Source organism: Entelurus aequoreus, linkage group LG20 (genome assembly GCF_033978785.1).
Source record: "Entelurus aequoreus isolate RoL-2023_Sb linkage group LG20, RoL_Eaeq_v1.1, whole genome shotgun sequence".
Lineage (NCBI taxonomy): Eukaryota > Metazoa > Chordata > Actinopteri > Syngnathiformes > Syngnathidae > Entelurus > Entelurus aequoreus.
The window spans coordinates 5,706,681-5,721,720 of NC_084750.1; the positions used below are offsets into that span (position 1 = coordinate 5,706,681).

The window sequence follows — 15,040 nt, forward strand, 5'->3', positions numbered from 1 at the left end:
ATCAAGCATTTATTTGTTCAAAGTCATGTGATTCATTGTTGGTGTTGTATAAATGATGAATTCAGTATTTACTAATGCTGAATACTGTGTACTTATTACAAAGTGTTTCCAACATTACTACTTTAGATAAGCAACATTTTACATACATTCACATAAGAAAGTTGTTTGGTTTTTTTTCAGTACATTTTTTGCTGTATTTATATATATCGTTTTTATTGTGTTAGTTTGTTGTACACGATTAAATTTTTTTTACATAAGAACATTTTGGAATATTTTAATTTAATAAAAATTGTTTTTGCTCTATCTCTCAATTTAGCGTGTTTTATATATATATTATTAATTTGATGGGGAAATCATTACACTTGTACTAAGAAACAGACATTGTTTTGCCCCCCACCCCAAAAAAAATTAATAAAACATTTTTTTCAAAAAATTGTCATATTTTTCAAACCCTTTGAAGGCCTTTTGCTTAAAAGGGTCATATTATAATTTCTTTTTACATGTAAAATACTTCCTTGTGGTCTACATAACATGAAATGTTGCATAGATGATGTTTTACAGACCATCTTCAAGACCCTTTTTGACCGTTTTGTGGGCGTTCTTATTTACGTGCCTCCACTTCAACAGCGTCTTCTCCCTGTCAGCCATGTTGTAGTTTTTCGTGCTTTCATTCGGAGTCTACTGACAGATATACGTTGGAACTATACACTACTTTGTGTTAGAAATGGCAACAGCGGAGGATGCATGTGCATGTACGAGCCAGTCTGCCCCACAAAAAGAGGATAGAGAAAATGGAGGAGCTTATTGACTACAAACAAGGCACTCTGGGTACATTTCTACCATGTATCGATAATCCGGTGACCTTTTTCCCAACTGGTGACGTCACAGGTTCTGCAAATTCCAAACAACTTGTTTGGAGTGAGTATTTCATATTTTATAAACATGTTTACAAAAACCCTCCACGCTTTAATTTCACATTTTCAGGACTTATGCAGATCCTAAATACACAAAAGTTGATTTTGCATAATAGGGCCCTTTTAAATGATGTAACATTTTTACTAACAGTCCTCTACCATGTGACATTCTTTGACCAAAAAGGCTTCACAAGCATAAAAAATAACACTACATTTTTGTTTTCCACTGAAGTTTATTGTGAAATTCAAGCAAAAAAAATGATAAAGATATCCGTCCTTCCATTTTCTCGATGAGTTCAAAATGTTTTTACAGCCCTCAAACAAATAGACTTCGATGTCCTTTTTGGCTTTGAAGATCATTCAAATCCAATGCCTCCAAAGGGTTAATTGAAAATGTTATATATTTTTTTCTTGCTTATATGTGAGTTTTTGAATGGCAAAATATTTAAGTCACCATTGCAGCAATAATAAAAATTATTAAGTTAATACTAATTTCATTTTGACACTGTTCTTTTAATTTATTTGACCAAATAAAGGATATTTGTTATGTTCTGTAAAAAGAAGTAGCTCTAAATTATTTGGATGAAAAATAAACAATTTGATAGTCCAACATTATACAGTGTTAGCACGATTTGGTGCATTACTGCGTGTGTGCATGTTTGTGTTCAGGGTGTGGCGGTGAAGGCGGACTACATTCCGCTGCTGCAGTCCTTGGCGCCATACGGATGGAGGCTCATGTGTGTGTTGCCCACGCCCATCGTCAAGACTAACAGGTACAAACTGTGGCACCTCGTCTTAAGGCGCTTTCACCGCACGGCGACACCTTAATAAATGTCTAAAATGGAGGTCAAAAATACCATGAAGTGGAACTGTGACATGATTCCTCTCTTTTGTCTCCATTGGAAGAGAAGGCCGAAGGTTACCACGCTCACAACGTAGAGCCACAGAATGACAACAATGCCACCACTCTTCTTAATCATAACCCACACAATTTATAATAGAAATAAAATTACACCCAGAAATTGTAATAAAGACTTATTATTCAAGTCAATTTACTGCTGCAACTTTGCACAATTTATACATAAAACAGCTTTCAGTAAGAGTAGTAATATTCCACAATGTCATTAAAATTGCCGTAAAAATACGGACTAGAGGAGGGGTTCTCAACCTTTTTTACCCCGAGGCCCTCTCAAATATTAACACTGAATTAGTAATCTTCATTTTAATGGTATTCAATAGGGGTGTGGGAAAAAATCGATTCGAATTCGAATCGCGATTCTCACGTTGTGCGATTCGGAATCGATTCTTATTTTTTAAAATCGATTTTTATTTATTTATTATTATTTATTAAAACATTTTAAATTTTAAATTTTTATTTTTATTAATCAATCCAACAAAACAATACACAGCAATACCATAACAATGCAATCCAATTCCAAAACCAAACCCATTAAACCATGTTCATTTGTTGTGGGAATGTCAGAGAATAAAAGAGTTATGGTTGAAAACAACAAAAGAAGCCATCACAGTCCTTAATATAAATATCCCAATGACACTGCAAACTTGTATTCTTGGGGATCTCCATCAATTTAGTAACGTGTCATCAAAGAGTAAAAATGTATTTCTTTCAATATGCATAATAACAAAAAGGGTAATATTAAAAAAAATGGATAGATGTTGATAGTCCAACTCATCCTGACTGGTACACACAAGCTATGGAGATGATATCAGTAGAAAAAACTGTATTTAGTTTAGATAATAATTAGTCATATATTGGAATATGGGATCCATTATTTAAATTTGTTTTAACTATTAAATGAACCAAAAATATGACTTATTTTATCTTTGTGAAAATATTGGACACAGTGTGTTGTCAAGTTTATGAGATGCGATGCAAGTGTAAGCCACTGTGACACTTTTGTTCTTTTTTTTTTATTTTATTTTTTTTATTAATGTTTGTAATGATAATATCAATGAGGGATTTTTAATCACTGCTATGTTGAAATTGTTACTAATATTGATACTGTTGTTGATAATATTCATTTTTGTCTCACTACTGTTCCGTGTCATGTTTGTGTGTCCTCAATTGCTCTGTTTATTGCTATTCTGAATGTTGCTGGGTCGGGTTTGGTTTTGGAATTGTATTGCATTATTTTGGTATTGTTGTGTATTTTTTTCATCCATCCATCCATTTTCTACCGCTTATTCCCTTCGGGGTCGCGGGGGGCGCTGGAGCCTATCTCAGCTACAATCGGGCGGAAGGCGGGGTACACCCTGGACAAGTCGCCACCTCATAAAAAGATAAAATAAAAAATAAAAAATCATTTTTGAATCGAGAATCGTGTTGAATTGGGAAAAAAAAATCGATTTTGAATCGAATCGTGACCCCAAGAATCGATTTTGAATCGAATCGTGGGACACCCAAAGATTCACAGCCCTAGTGTTCAATAAATATATTGCAGTTTAACAGGATAAACCTTGCCAAATGATATAGAAGGATGTTAATCACAAAGATTATCATCAAGGCTTAGGTCAGGCTGATTACTCCGAGGTTTCTCATTGTGCCCACTGGGTTGAGTTTTTTCTTGCCCTGATGTGGGATGTGAGCCGAGGATGTGGTTGTGGCTTGTGCAGCCCTTTGAGACATTTGTGATTAATGGCTATACAAATAAACTTTGATTGATTGATTGATTAAAAAAATCAATACTAATATACTGCAAAAGAAGGGACTCATTATTACTGATGAAAAATACATTTACATATAATTTTGCAGTGCTAAAATAAATACATTGTAAATAAAATTAAAATGTTTCTTAAATAAACTGTCAATAAAATTGAAGTGCAACTGAAAATACAGCTTTCCCATTTTAGTCATCATTTTTAAAAATGTTGCTCGTATTGGTATTCCCCACGGTGTGCAGTGTCAGCGCTATACCACCTACTACACTTTCCCTGTGTCGGCTTGGAAACGGGCGACACTTACTTAGACTTAGATGTCTAAGTCTAAGTAAGTGTTAGTGTATGTGTTACCCCGGATTTTCACTGACTTTTTCTGTTTGTATTAATTTCCACCGACTGCGGAACGTCGCCAACATGCCATTGACGTTACGCATTCCAGCGCTAAATATACGCAGAGTTTCTATTTTTGCCGGAGGCCGCAACAAATCTGTTCAATTGAGCTGGATAGGAAGTTATGCACAAACACAAAATAAAGTATGCAGTTTACATTCAAAATAAAATACTCCAAGGGCGTATTTTACACTTTGAAAGGTCCTAATGGGCAGCGATGGACATGAAGTCAACTTGACAAAGCTTTTCAGACCTAATTTCCTCTTGTTGACACAAATGGATGAAGACATGCTGATTCCAGTCCAAAATAACATAATTATGTACATGAATATCCCAAGCAGCTTTATGGAGATATGGACCAGCTGATACAGCAAAGGACTGGTGGTGTGACGCGCTCGCCTGGGAGGATGTTACTGTTGTAGTGTTGTTTACATACATTTGTTATTATAGCAGGACCGACTTTATTTGCTTCTGCTCCTCTGGAAGGACAGAATCAACTTTTTGTGGTTCGCTTTATTACGTGATTACACGCGGATTCGCGAGATCTCGTAAAAGTCTGCGTAGTTGGCTGCTGTCGTGATGCCGTTCCGGATTCAGGGGAAAGCCGGGCTAAAGTGGCGTGCTTTGCTTTGCTGTACTCAGACTTTCTTACGTCCTCCAACAAAATTATGTTTTCGCCAGGGTATGTATGTACACTACCGTTCAAAAGTTTGGGGTCACATTGAAATGTCCTTATTTTTGAAGGAAAAGCACTGTACTTTTCAATAATAATAATAATAATAATGGATTAGATTTATATAGCGCTTTTTCTAGACACTCAAAGCGCTTCACAGAGAAGTGAGAACCCATCATTCATTTTTACAACTCATTCATTCATCATTCATTCTCCGGTGTGAGCGGCACCGGGGGCAAGGGTGAAGTGTCCTGCCCAAGGACACAACGGCAGCGATTTTTTTTTTTTTTTTTTTTTTTTTTTTTTGGATGGTAAGAGGCGGGGAGCGAACCTGCAACCCTCAGGTTTCTGGCAAGGCCGCTCTACCCACTACGCCATGCCGCCCCAATGAAGATAACTTTAAACTAGTCTTAACTTTAAAGAAATACACTCTATACATTGCTAATGTGGTAAATGACTATTCTAGCTGCAAATGTCTGGTTTTTGGTGCAATTTCTACATAGGTGTATAGAGGCCCATTTCCAGCAACTATCACTCCAGTGTTCTAATGGTACAATGTGTTTGCTCATTGGCTCAGAAGGCTAATTGATGATTAGAAAACCCTTGCGCAATCATGTTCACACATCTGAAAACAGTTTAGCTCGTTACAGAAGCTACAAACCTGACCTTCCTTTGAGCAGATTGAGTTTCTGGAGCATCACATTTGTGGGCTCAAATAAACGCTCAAAATGGCCAGAAAAAGAGAACTTTCATCTGAAACTCGACAGTCTATTTTTGTTCTTAGAAATGAAGGCTATTCCACAAAATTGTTTGGGTGACCCCAAACTTTTGAACGGTAGTGTATGTATGTATATAATTTTTGTTTTGTTTTATATATATATATATATATATATATATATATATATATATATATATATATATATATATATATATATATATATATATATATATATATATATATATATATATATATATAGATATAAATATATACAGTATATGTAAATATATATATAAATATATATATATTATATATATATATATATATTATATATCTTTATATATATCCATCCATCTTCTTCCGCTTATCCGTGTGAGTACCGCCAAAGAGGTGACACCATTTTCTACCTAGAACGACAATCAAATTTTTGTTGAATGTTCCGTTTTAGTTCAGAAAGCAACAAGTGCCATGCTCTTTTACTGGCACAAACAGACAAATCCATTAGGACCCATCAGGGCATCCAACATCAGCGCCTGTTTTCGCTCGCTTCGTGTCTGCTTTGCAGTGATTGAAAGTAAATGGAAGCACCAATAATGAGTAACTTTGATCAAATCAGTGGGTGGGTGATGCCATCGCCTACTGGGCACAAAAAGAGACTCCTGATCAAACAGAGCGGTCAGTGAGCAAGAAAGATGGAAACAGGGCGGTGTGTACATAATCTAAAGCAGTGGTCACCAACTTTCTCGGGCCGAAGATCCCTGGTCTCAGACAAAAATCAAAGCAAGATCTACCTGTGTCAACTATGTTTTGTATAATATAAACTATACTAATATATATATATATATATATATATATATATATATATATATATATATATATATATATACATATATATACATATATATATATATATATATATATATATATATATATATATATATATATATATATATATATATATAAATATAAATAAAATATACTGTATGTATATGTGTATACTTTATATGTATAATTAATTTTTGAATGGAAAAAAAAAATATATTTTTTTTTTAAAGAGAAAGCTTTGTGTTATTATTGGCTGATTTCAACAATTCTGCTTTTTCTCATTGTGTTTCTTGATGTTTTCCCAATTTTTGCTGGTGTTTTTTGTAATGTGCCTAGGGCCAATGACGAACGAGTCACGGGCCACAGATGGCCCCTGTACCGCACTTTGGGCACCCATGCTGTAGAAGATAACTGTTTATGGCCACTATAGTCTTAATATTGTCGTATATTTGCTCATCCTATGGTCAAATATGGGACGCGAGTCACATGGTTGTCTTACGTCAGAAGTACAAACCTCGTTTCCATATGAGTTGGGAAATTGTGTTAGATGTAAATATAAACGGAATACAATGATTTGCAAATCATTTTCAACCCATATTCAGTTGAATGCACTACAAAGACAAGATATTTGATGTTCAAACTCATAAACTTTATTTTTTTTTTGCAAATAATAATTAACTTAGAATTTCATGGCTGCAACACGTGCCAATGTAGTTGGGAAAGGGCATGTTCACCACTGTGTTACATGGCCTTTCCTTTTAACAACACTCAGTAAACGTTTGGGAACTGAGGAGACACATTTTTTAAGCTTCTCAGGTGGAATTCTTTCCCATTCTTGCTTGATGTACAGCTTAAGTTGTTCAACAGTCCGGGGGTCTCCGTTGTGCTATTTTAGGCTTCATAATGCGCCACACATTTTCAATGGGAGACAGGTCTGGACTACAGGCAGGCCAGTCTAGTACCCGCACTCTTTTACTATGAAGCCACGTTGATGTAACACGTGGCTTGGCATTGTCTTGCTGAAATAAGCAGGGGCGTCCATGGTAACGTTGCTTGGATGGCAACATATGTTGCTCCAAAACCTGTATGTACCTTTCAGCATTAATGGCGCCTTCACAGATGTGTAAGTTACCCATGTCTTGGGCACTAATACACCCCCATACCATCACAGATGCTGGCTTTTCAACTTTGCGCCTATAACAATCCGGATGGTTCTTTTCCTCTTTGGTCCGGAGGACACGACGTCCACAGTTTCCAAAAACAATTTGAAATGTGGACTCGTCAGACCACAGAACACTTTTCCACTTTGTATCAGTCCATCTTAGATGAGCTCAGGCCCAGCGAAGCCGACTGCGTTTCTGGGTGTTGTTGATAAACGGTTTTCGCCTTGCATAGGAGAGTTTTAACTTGCACTTACAGATGTAGCGACCAACTGTAGTTACTGACAGTGGGTTTCTGAAGTGTTCCTGAGCCCATGTGGTGATATCCTTTACACACTGATGTCGCTTGTTGATGCAGTACAGCCTGAGGGATCGAAGGTCATGGGCTTAGCTGCTTACGTGCAGTGATTTCTCCAGATTCTCTGAACTCTTTGATGATATTACGGACCGTAGATGGTGAAACCCCTAAATTCCTTGCAATAGCTGGTTGAGAAAGGTTTTTCTTAAACCGTTCAACAATTTGCTCTCGCATTTGTTGACAAAGTGGTGACCCTCGCCCCATCCTTGTTTGTGAATGACTGAGCATTTCATGGAATCTACTTTTATACCCAATCATGGCACCCACCTGTTCCCAATTTGCCTGTTCACCTGTGGGATGTTCCAAATAAGTGTTTGATGAGCATTCCTCAACTTTATCAGTATTTATTGCCACCTTTCCCAACTTCATTGTCACGTGTTGCTGGCATCAAATTCTAAAGTTAATGATTATTTGCAAAATTATTTTTTTTTTTATCAGTTTGAACATCAAATATGTTGTCTTTGTAGCATATTCAACTGAATATGGGTTGAAAATGATTTGCAAATCATTGTATTCCGTTTATATTTACATCTAACACAATTTCCCAACTCATATGGAAACGAGGTTTGTAGTAAAACCAGCTGTTCAACTATCTGGTATTTCCTGTGTGATAAACGGGGAAGTCCTTCTTTAGCTGCCGCCTTGTTTTATCATATATTATTGCCTTTGCACAAGTCAATGTTTACCTTTGTATGCCCAATAAATCAACACAAAATCCATACTTTGGAGCAATGTTCACAGACTTTAGTATTTGGATTGTTAGCTTCCCGTCGCAGACGAGTGATGATGGTCGTGGACCATTGTTGCAGCGCCATGATTTCTGGGCACGTAATGCAATACGCGTTTGCGAGATGAGCGGGTGTGCGGCCGCGATGTCAAGAGTGCCAGAATGAGAGGCTGAAGAGAGAGAGAGGCAGAGACGTGCGTGCGTGTTCAGGTGATAAAATGCTTGCCTGTTTGCAAATCTGTTGGTCACTTCCCGGGTGGGGGTGGCACTAATGTCATAATACTTTTTTTTTTTCCTAATATTATTGCGATCGATCGCAGGGGCCCCAAAGATTGACTGATCGACAGGTTGGCAACCCCTGATGTGTAGCCACTACCCTCTCCAATGACCAACTGTACTCTGCTGTTGTCTTGTGACGCAGCTGTCAATGTAAACCAGACCTGGGCATTCTGCGGCCCGCGGGCCGCATCCGGCCCTTTGTGCGTCCCTGTCCGGCCCGCGTGAGGCCAATTATAAATTACAAAATAAATTTTAAAAAGTATCTATGTCGAGTGTGCAATACAACGGTGCTGCTTTTGTTTTGAAAATCGTTATTTGTATTACTTCCGTGTGAGTGAATGTGAACAACTGCAATTACAAAATACAGTTGAAAAAACATCTATGTCCTGCGCGCAATACAACTGTGCTGCTTTTATTTTGAAAAGTATTATTTATGGGCGTGTGTCCGTGTGTAACCTGCGAGTGAAGGTGCACATGCAGCGACAAGTGATGCACGGTTTACACCCGAGACGCCAAAAAGAGAAAAGTTGATGAGGAATGGCGTGTTTTCAACAACACATGAACTGCAAAGCAACGTTCCCTCTAAGGTGCGTGCCTGCGCAATTGCGCACTGCTCAAGCGTCCGCTGCGCGCAGCAAGTATATGCCGCGCACCAAATCAAATCCCATCTGAATTCTAAACAAAATAAACATATTTATTCTATGGAATTTTGCAATGCAACTTTGAGTGACAGTGACAACAAGCGGCCCTAATGGTGTTCGTCAACACCGTTCAATTGAACACCGTTCAATTATTGTAACGTCTATCGAGATGCTTCGAGGACAGGAATTATATCGATCACTTTATTGAACAAAACTGTTTATATTCGGACATAACCACACCAAAAACATGAGTAAAACAATTCTATCTCGAAAAACTAGTCATTTTCTGCCGTACAAACCAGGCCAAAACCAACTTGTCATCTGTCACCAACACGCATAGCACTAAACCACTGGTGCGTTTAAGGCCACACAAAAAGTCGGACAACTCAAACACCACACAAAGTTACACTATGACTCCTCAGTCATACGTGTGATTATTTTACTGTCATTTATTATTAATGTTAATTTATATATATTAGTCATGGAATGCTGTTACACACACTATGTTGAAGTATTACTATTATTATTATTATTATTATTATTTATCTTACGGTATATATCAAAAATAATATTGAGCAAAATTTAATTGAAATATTGTCGATGTGGCCCTCCAGCAGTGCTCGGGTTGCTCATGCGGCCCCCGGTAAAAATTAATTGCCCACCCCTGATGTAAACCCTGGACCCCCTCTACAGGGATCACCTAAGAAGGGTGTTTGGGTGAAATTAATTCATTACAATAGGGGTTGGAAAACTGGGTGGGGATCTCAGGCACAGTTTTAAGCTGGTTCAAGTCATATCTACAAGATAGGAACTATTTTGTTTCCATTGGTGACTTTGTATCAGAACCAACCAACGTAACGTGTGGAGTCCCCCAAGGTTCAATCTTGGGGCCGACTTTATTTAACATCTATATGCTCCCACTAGGACAAATCATGCAAAATAATAACATTGACCATCATTGCTATGCCGATGACACCCAAATCTATGTAGCGCTATCACCAAATGACTATCGCCCCATAGATCTTCTGTGCCAGTGCATTGAGCAAGTCAAACACTGGATGTGCCAAAATTTCCTACAACTAAATGAAGATAAAACTGAGATAATTGTTTTTGGTGCTAAAAAAGAAAGGTTTAAAGTCATCCAACACCTTCAATCACTGTCCCTGAAAACCTCAAATAAAGCCAGAAATCTTGGGGTTATTTTAGATTCTGATTTACATTTCGACAGTCACATCAAATCAGTAACAAAATCGGCCTACTATCACCTCAAAAATGTAAAAAGACTTAGAGGGCTCATGTCAGCTCAAGACTTAGAAAAACTTGTACATGCCTTTATTACCAGTAGGCTAGACTATTGTAATGGTCTCCTTGCAGGTCTTCCCAAAAAAACTGTCAGGCAGCTACAGCTTGTTCAGAACGCTGCTGCTAGAGTTCTAACAAAGACCAAAAAATGTGAGCACATTACACCAATTCTTAAATCCTTACATTGGCTCCCTGTACATCAGAGAATAGATTTCAAAATCCTCCTGCTCACATATAAATCACTACATGGTCTAGGGCCCAAGTATATCACTGATATGCTCCCACTATATACGCCCTCTAGATCACTAAGATCTTCTGAGACCAATCTGTTAGCGGTTCCAAGAGTAAACTCAAATCAAGGGAGATCATCATTCAGTCACTATGCAACACATAGCTGGAATAAACTTCCTGAAGATGTCAGACTCTCCCCAACTCTCACTACTTTTAAAACTAGACTGAAGACTTTTATGTTCACCTTAGCTTTCAGCTAAATCTTTTAATCTTTTAACTTTTAACGTCTGCACTGTTTTTATTTTTATTGTCTGCATTTTAATTTTGCTTTTATTTTCTTTCATTTCACTTTGTTGTCTGTGAAGCACTTTGAGTCTGCCTTGTGTATGAAAAGCGCTATACAAATAAAGTTGCCTTGCCTTGCCTTGCCAATAAGTATTCCTCTGAAAAAACTGATCTGTTTTCACTCATTTTAGGGCCAGGCTGGGATTAGTCTGTATTTGCTGAAATTACATTTTTGTAATTAGCATGTTTACCCCCCGTTTAGAAATGTTTAGATATGACACTGAGAATAATAAAAAAAAATGGTGTCAAATACAGGGTCTTTTAAAAGTTGATTTGATATCTGCAAGCAAATAATGTACCTGATTAATCAAATTCAAAATTGTGACAGGCTCCAGCGACCCCCCGCGACCCCAAAAGGGACAATCGGTAGAAAATGGATGGAGATATAAAAAATGTATCTTTGATAGCACGAGTATATTTGCATGTGATTCACTGACCAGTCTGTGACAGCTTCTCGTGAACACATACCCACCAAGGCCACAATTGCTTCACATTCTCGTCCTGGCTGTCCGTCATGCATCCAAGCTCCAGTCCTTCCCTCGCTCTCCATAGTCTCATTCTGAGATTTAAGCAGCAACTCCCAGCCCTCTGCTCCAATCACATCGCTTGATCTGGTAATTGTCCCCAGCTGTCTGCAATCAGTCCGCTGAACAGTTCAGCAATCATACTAAAACATACGCATGAAAACAATCTCAGATCCGCAAACCTCACACGATAGTTTCAACTGCTCAAGACAATATAAAAGCACACAAAAGCTCACACAATCATCTAAAAATATAAAATCACACAATAAAAAATCCACTAGATAGATGTGTGTGTGTACGTACATATACATAGGTACTATATGTGTATGAATGTGTATGTGTGTATGCATATATGTGTATATATGCATATATGTGTGTTTATATATATATATATATATATATATATATATATATATATATATATATATATATATATATATATATATATATATATATATATATATATATATATATAGTATAGTTATATAGTTATAACTATACAATATATAGTTTTATATAAATATATAGTATGTATATATAGTTATATATACATACATACATACACATATATATATGTATGTGTGTATGTATATATATAGTTATATATAATATATGTATATATTGTGTATATATATGTATCTATATACTGTATATATATATACTGTATATATATATAACATATATATATATATATATATATATATATATATATATATATATATATATATATATATATATATATATATATATATATATATATATATACACTACCGTTCAAAAGTTTGGGGTCACCCAAACAATTTTGTGGAATAGCCTTCATTTCTAAGAACAAGAATAGACTGTCGAGTTTCAAATGAAAGTTCTCTTATTCTGGCCATTTTGAGCGTTTAATTGACCCCACAAATGTGATGCTCCAGAAACTCAATCTGCTCAAAGGAAGGTCAGTTTTGTAGCTTCTGTAACGAGCTAAACTGTTTTCAGATGTGTGAACATGATTGCACAAGGGTTTTCTAATCATCAATTAGCCTTCTGAGCCAATGAGCAAACACATTGTACCATTAGAACACTGGAGTGATAGTTGCTGGAAATGGGCCTCTTTACACCTATGTAGATATTGCACCAAAAACCAGACATTTGCAACTAGAATAGTCATTTACCACATTAGCAATGTATAGAGTGTATTTCTTTAAAGTTAAGACTAGTTTAAAGTTATCTTCATTGAAAAGTACAGTGCTTTTCCTTCAAAAATAAGGACATTTCAATGTGACCCCAAACTTTTGAACGGTAGTGTATATATTGCAATATATCGATTACTGCAGTAGCGTCATATTGAGATATTTGAGATATAATGAAGATTGTTAAAACTGTTGACTCAAATCCCACACGGGGTGAAATTATTTTGTTCCACCTCCATCATACTTTACCGAGCCAGGAGTCCTCCATTACATTTGTGTAAGGAACAAAATCTTCCTTTCACAAAACCCAGGATAGCTCAGTGGTTAAGACTGTTGACTTGTAATGAAGGGTGCTGGGTTCAAACCCAACTCTGGTCGACAGTATTTTGTTCCACCTCCATCATTCTTTACTGAGCAAGGTGTCCCCGATTACATTTGTGTAAGGAACAAAATCTTCCTTTCACAAGACCCAGCATAGCTCAGTGGTTAAAGGCCTACTGAAATGATTTTTTTAAATTTAAACGGGAATAGCAGATCCATTCTATGTGTCATACTTGATCATTTCGCGATATTGCCATATTTTTGCTGAAAGGATTTAGTAGAGAAAATCGACGATAAAGTTCGCAACTTTTGCTCGCTGATAAAAAAAAAAGCCTTGCCTGTACCGGAAGTAGCGTGACGTCACAGGAGCTAGTATTCCTCACAATTCCCCGTTGTTTACAATGGAGCGAGAGAGATTCGGACCGAGAAAGTGTAGCTCAATGGTTAAGACTGCTGCTTCTCGGTCTCGAGTACTGTGTTCAAATCCATAACTTGGAAAATGTAAGTTTTTATTTCACCTCTATCACTGTCCACTGATTGAATTTGTATATGAGCAAAATGTATGTTAGACCATGACCCAGGATAGCATGATGGTTAAGTCTGCCGTCTCCAGTACTGGGTTCAAATCCATGACTAGGAAGATTTAGTTTTTTGTTTAACTTCTGTCATACCCCACTGATTGCATTTGTATATGAGTGAAAATGATGTTGAGGCGGGACCCAGGATAGCTCAATGGTCAACACAGTGGGCTCCCAAAACAGGGGTACTTGGTTCAAACCCCAGACAAGTAATTAGTAATTTGGCTGTATGGCGTCAAGACGGCATACACTGAGTAATGTTATGTGCTCTTTGCTTGATTTACATATAGTTGAAAAATTAAGTAAATGCTAAAGATAATAAAAATGGTCAAATAGAAGCCGGATACAAAATTTTACAAGACCTAGGATAGCACAGTGGGTAATTGACTTGGAATGAAGGGTGCTGGGTTCAATCCCAGGTAGGTTGGTAGTGTTTTGTTCCACCTTAAGTCTCTGATTTGCTTTTTATATGAGCCGGAAAGGATTACTTAGGATGGGCCAGTGGTTAAGACTCTTGACTAGGATTAACCAGTCCTGGGTTCAATACCAGTCGGGTTGACAGTATTTTATTCCACTGGTTTATAGTGTAGTTTACCCAGCAAAAAGTCTCTGATTAGCTTTCTATACAAGCTGGATACAAGATTTCTCAAGACCCGGGATAGCACAGTGGGTAAGACTGTTGACTTGGAATGAAGGGTGCTGGGTTCAACCACAGGTATGTTGGTAGCATTTTGTTCCACCTTAAGTCTCTGATTTGCTTTTTATATGAGCCGGAAAGAATGACTTACCAGTGCCAGGATGGCCCAGTGCTTAGGACTCTTGATTAGTGTTTAACAGTCCTGTGTTCGATACCCGTCGGGTTGACAGTATTTTATTCCATTGGTTTATAGTGTAGTTTACCCAGCAACAAGTCTCTGATTAGCTTTCTATACAAGCCGGATACAAGATTTCTCAAGACCCGGGATAGCACAGTGGGTAAGACTGTTGACTTGGAATGAATGGTGCTGGGTTCAATCCCGAGTAGGTTGGCAGCATTTTGTTCCACTTTAAGTCTCTGATTTGCTTTTTATATGAGCCGGAAGGAATGACATACCAGTGCCAGGATGGCCCAGTGATCAAGACTCTTGATTAGGATTTAACAGTCCTGGGTTCAATACCAGTCGGGTTGACAGTGTTTTATTCCACTGGTTTATAGTGTAG

General features: G+C 37.1%; 1 protein-coding gene across 3 annotated transcripts in view; it reads left to right on the top strand.

Annotated features, from left to right (window-relative positions):
- rftn1a (raftlin, lipid raft linker 1a) overlaps positions 1-15,040 on the top strand; it is a 106,933-nt gene that overhangs the window by 81,899 nt on the left and 9,994 nt on the right. For all 3 annotated transcript variants that reach the window (XM_062029287.1, XM_062029288.1, XM_062029289.1), the window contains one exon: positions 1,584-1,687. In XM_062029287.1, coding sequence (XP_061885271.1) covers positions 1,584-1,687 — 104 coding nt within the window. The remainder of the gene's footprint in view (positions 1-1,583; positions 1,688-15,040) is intronic.